Source organism: Arachis hypogaea, chromosome 6 (genome assembly GCF_003086295.3).
Source record: "Arachis hypogaea cultivar Tifrunner chromosome 6, arahy.Tifrunner.gnm2.J5K5, whole genome shotgun sequence".
Lineage (NCBI taxonomy): Eukaryota > Viridiplantae > Streptophyta > Magnoliopsida > Fabales > Fabaceae > Arachis > Arachis hypogaea.
The window spans coordinates 2,695,712-2,701,016 of NC_092041.1; the positions used below are offsets into that span (position 1 = coordinate 2,695,712).

Sequence of the window (5,305 nt, forward strand, 5' to 3'; positions counted from 1 at the left end):
AGTAAATATGTTGACTTATGAAGCACTGACACTTTTCTGATTTGCCGTATCCGTGTGTCAGACATATTTTGGATACAACACTCGTTCGACACGCGTGTCTTCTGTGTCCAACCGTGTCTTAATAAAAAAAATTCTTTTTCGAACATGTTTGGATACACTTAAATACCATTATGTGTCAATGTGTCTAACCTTATTCTTAACATATGTTCTTAAAATAAGTTCAGAAATAATATATATTATTAATTATTAAAATAAAAAATATTAAAAATAATTAAAAAATTAATTTATATTTTAATATTAATAAAATATCATAATATCATTATAATTATCTAAAAATATTTTATGTTATATATATATTAAATCTCTATATCTTATAAAAAATTTTAATTTATGTATTTATATGTCTCATATCATATCATATTTTGTATCCGCATCACTATTTATTAATTTTTAGCTGTTGAGAGAAAAACTGGTAAAGTATAAAAGATCACACGTGATTCGCATCTTTTGATGGTGGTGTAAGCATATGTCACTTATCGTTGCAACAAACAATCGGCCATTTGAAACACGACACGGAATTATTATAATTTAAAAAAAAAAACAATATGTTATATTAAGACGGCTAATTACATAAAATTGTATATAAAAAAAATAATTAAAATGTTAATATATGCTATTTTACGAAATTTAAACAAACACAAAATTATTTAATAATTTTCAACTACCTTCTTTGTATAACGATATTTTTATATAAGTAATTAGCTTGTGTTAATTAATTAGTATAAGCTAGCTAGCTAGAATCAAACATTTAATTTTATTGGTCAATGTGGATTATGGATACTATTCTTCCTTAGGCTAACTGCTTCCAACGTCATTAGTTTGGATTGCGTATCGCATTGGATGACAACAGTATATGAAATGCAAATAAGTAAATCTCGTGAATAATAACCCAACATTCTGAATTCCGGGGTTTAATTTGCCTATGGATATGTATGTTTAATTATTGATTAATTTTATTTAGGTTCAATGTCACAATGCTTCCTTCACCGTTTGAGAGAAAGTGGTTGGAGTTAACCACCATTTCCTTATCAAAATCATTTTTCCCGTTGAAACTCGTGCATATAATAGAGGGTTCTATATATTTCTCACATTCGAAAATGGACTTGTTCTAAATAATAATAATAATAATAATAATAATGAGAGGCACTCACTTTATACGTATCAACCAACTTTATTATTGTGGTGTTATGAATTTTCTGCCCAAGTGGATCCCATCCACATTATATTTCCATTATCCATGGTCGTTGTCGTTCAGATAAAAGCCACACAAGGGTTTCAACTTTCAAGTTTCATACTGCTGGTATTATATAATAAATATGGAAAATGTGTAGTAGCAAAAAAATTAATAAAAAATAAGTAAAATTTGTCTTATTTAATATTTAGTAAATATTAAATAAGATAAATTTTATTTTAGTTTTTGGTTCTCTAACATTATCCAATAAATATATAAACAAAATTAACTACCCCATTTGTTACTTTAATTACTTTAATGTTCATTCATATGATTTTTTCAAACTATATAGTAAATAAAAAGATGGAAATAAACAAAGTGATTCCATACCCAAATTAAATACAGCGGCTTTATTAATTATAATTGGCCGGCGGGTGGACTAGAGAAGTATATTACAAAGAAGAAAAACAGTACGAAAATGAGTGTAAATGGAGATAATAATTTAGCTAATAAATAATAATTAAGGCAGCTTAGCTACATAATTGTTACTTAATTTGGCAGAGCAGTTGTTTTTGTTTTATAACAATTACTCCACTTAAGAGCAAGGTGAGAAATATGATTGGTTGAAGATCCATTTTCAGAAAGAGCTCTTTCAGCTCCTTCCTTCAAATCCTTCATCCGATATCGAAGCTTCTTCCCTTCCTCACCTTCCATCAAGCATTTAACCACGCTCGCAATCTCCGCCCTCTCCACCAAGCCATTCTCGGAGACCTTGGGCCTCAGAGCCACCTTAGCCTCCTCGGCAAGCAACACCGCATTCATCTTCTGCTCCGCAAAGAGCGGCCACGCAATAAACGGCACCCCATTCACCACACTCTCTAGAGTAGAGTTCCAGCCGCAGTGAGAGAGGAACCCACCGGTGGACTCATGGGCTAAGATTTGGGGCTGTGGTGCCCATGATAGCACCACGAATCCCCTGCCTTTGGTCCTCTCAAGGAACCCTTTCGGTAAGAAAGCGAAAGGATCCGCTTGAGAGGCAGCACTAAAATAAGATGCGTTGGCCACTTTATCGTTTGGGCTTCTAACGACCCACAAGAATCTCTGTTCGCTCATTTCCAAGCCATGTGCCAGCTCATCAATTTGTGCACTAGAGAGGGTCCCACCGCTGCCAAATGAGACAAATAAGACACTCCCGGCTGGCTGCTCATCTAACCACTTAAGACACTCTGAATTCTCCTCCCCCTCCACGCCGGTTCGACCGCACTCAAGGTTGACCAGTGGTCCGACAGGGTAAAACGGGGGCCTTCCCGGTTCGTCTTTTAAGAGCTCCTTGACGGGACCCGGTTCGAGCTCCATGAAGCTGTTTTGTATGATTCCGTCGGCTTCTCTGTAGCGCGTGACGATGTGTAGGACCCACTTGTATGCGTCGTTGCTGCGGTCCTGAACCGGGTCCAGCAGGTCCCTGCCGTGAATGGGGACGCAGCCGGGGATCTTGATGGGTTCGGCCAGTTCTCTGAACTCGCACTGGACGCTCTGGTCGAATTTTGGGAGGTTGAGGAAGAAGGAGAGACACGTGGCGGTTGAAGGGTAGAAGATGTAGCGGGGAATGTTGAATTCTGCGGCGACGTCGAAGGCGTCGGTGCCGAAGAGGTCGACGACAAAGGCGGAAACGACGAGGGAGGAGTTGGAGGTGATGAGGTCGTGGAGGGCGGAGCGAAGGGAAGGAAAGGAGCGGAGGATGGTGAGAGCCATGATGGTTTCAATTTTGGTGGTTTCGAAGGGGTAGTCGGAGAGTGAAACGGGTGGGAGGAAGGTGTGGGAAATGGCGGAGGGGAGCGATCGGAGGACGGCGTTTTGGGTCTTGGTGGGTGCGCTGTCGGTGGGGATTATGAACTTAACACGGAGGTTGTCGCGGTGGCGCACGAGGCGCTTGGCGAACTCTATCATTGGGATGAGGTGACCCATGCCTTGTGTTGGCATCATGACCACCAGTGGTTGCGGCGGAGTTGTTGCTGCTTTGGGTTGCTCCATGGCCATGAGAGTTTGTATTTTGTTGTGAGGATGAAGAAAGAAAGAAAGAAAGGCAGGGATTATGTAGAGACATATAGATATATAGTCAGTTATGTTATTGTTTGATATATTTATTTTCATAAAATAATGTTATTATTATATTCTTTGATTTTTTCCCGGATTTGATAAACCTCAAATCATGCTCTTTATTAATCACCTCACATTTTGTTTAAAGTATGTTGGATTTACCTAAACATACCATTTACCGCTTTCAACATGGAAACTTTTATCCTTTTCTTTTAGGAAAAGTACAGCTAACAAACAAAAATACTAAATAATATGAATAATTGATATATAGTATGTTTAATTTATTAGACGTGCGAATAGATAGTTATTTATGTGAATAATTTGATAATGTAGTATGCTTTTATTTTATTAGATAAATTTTAGAATTCATTATTTATATTGTTAAAAAATTTTTCTTTTAACACATTCCACCTTCTATCATTATTCTCTTGTGATAAATTATGATAAATTAAGAGTTTAATTTTAATATATTAATAAAATAAAAAAATTTAGACGATCGTCTAATTAAATATACTGTAATATTAAAAATATAATAATTTATAATTATTTTTATTTAATTTAATATTTATGATTTTATGTATATATTATTTATGATTATACAATTATTATATTTAATATTATCTAATTATTTTAATAATAAAAAATATAAAACAAAATCATTTAATTTTTTTATTAGTTTTTAAATATTTTTGTTAAGCTTATGTATTTAAATATTTTTTAAATAATAAATTTTAAAAATGTTATTTTTGTTCTTGTTACATCATATAATTAATTATATGTATAAAAAAATTCATACTAATTGGGTATAAAAATTAAATTAATCATTCTTTCTTAAAATTTATTCATTTGAGTAAATTAAACAAAGGGAAGAGAATAACTACAACAATATAATAATTAATAAAAAGTTATTTTACACTGCAAATTGAAAAATTAAACAGTGTATTGTATTATGTGTCACTAAAAATAATTAAATATTTAAAAATATTTAATAACAAAAAAATAGTTAAAAATAATTAAAATTTATCTTATTTAATATCTATTAATTATAAAAATAATAAATACTAAATAAAATAAATTTTGACTATTTTTTTATGTTTCTCTAACATTATTATTAAATATTAGTGTGCTATCAATAAATTAAAGATGCATTTAATCTTAACGTACTTTCTTATTTTGTTCTAATTTTTTACTTTTTATATTAAAAGATCTAGTTGTATTATAATTTTAAAAGTTTTGAAATCACAACATATTTGTTCATTTTTAATATTGTTGTAAATTTAATTGTCAATAAAATAATTTTGTCTATATACATTTATGATATTATCAAAATAGGTTTTATTATTTTTTGATATTTTATATTTTTGACAAATATTTTGAGGTAAATAATATTAATATATCAATTATATTAGATATATAAAAATTTAATTATTAAATTATTCATATAAATATTAAAAATAAATTAAATAATATATATAAATATACAATAATTAAGGTTGTGACAATGTTTTTTAATTTTTATTGTATCCATGCATGATAGGATGCTTTTGGTGCGAGATAGTGCTTGAAGTTCAGTGAAGGACTTTTCTATTCTGATTCATTATTGAAATGTGTATTTAATTATTTGACATACTTTTCTAATTTTTTTTCTTTCCTTTATTGATGTGACTCTTTTAATGGTTGATAGGATAGGATATATATTTGGAATTAAAAAAAAAAATCAGAAATGCGTGTGTGTGGTACTGTGGTACTTTGTCGAGAGGGGAATTCATTTATGGGTAAATGTTGGCTAAGAGGACTAGCTAGAAGGATTGAGCTAAAAAGCAATAGAAAGAAAAATAAAAAGTCATAACTAACCTTATTTATATATACGCAAATTATATTTATTTATTTATAGAATTAAATTAAATAATTAATAGAGTGGGGGTGGGGTGGGAGGCATTTGATGTTATCTTATCTAGAAGGATGCGAAGTGTACGG

General features: G+C 31.4%; 1 protein-coding gene across 1 annotated transcript; it reads right to left on the reverse strand.

Moving 5' to 3' along the window:
* Nucleotides 1–1,613: 1,613 nt before the first annotated feature.
* LOC112695329 (hydroquinone glucosyltransferase) lies at nt 1,614–3,460 on the reverse strand. Its single transcript, XM_025747633.3, has one exon. It carries the CDS (start codon nt 3,380–3,382, stop codon nt 1,781–1,783), a length of 1,602 nt encoding a protein of 533 aa, XP_025603418.2. The 5' UTR covers nt 3,383–3,460; the 3' UTR covers nt 1,614–1,780.
* Nucleotides 3,461–5,305: the final 1,845 nt, after the last annotated feature.

What these genes read in the sequence shown, in the direction of transcription:
- LOC112695329 (XM_025747633.3), bottom strand. Translation starts at nt 3,382, where the DNA reads ATGAAAATAAATATATCAAACAATAACATAACTGACTATATATCTATA.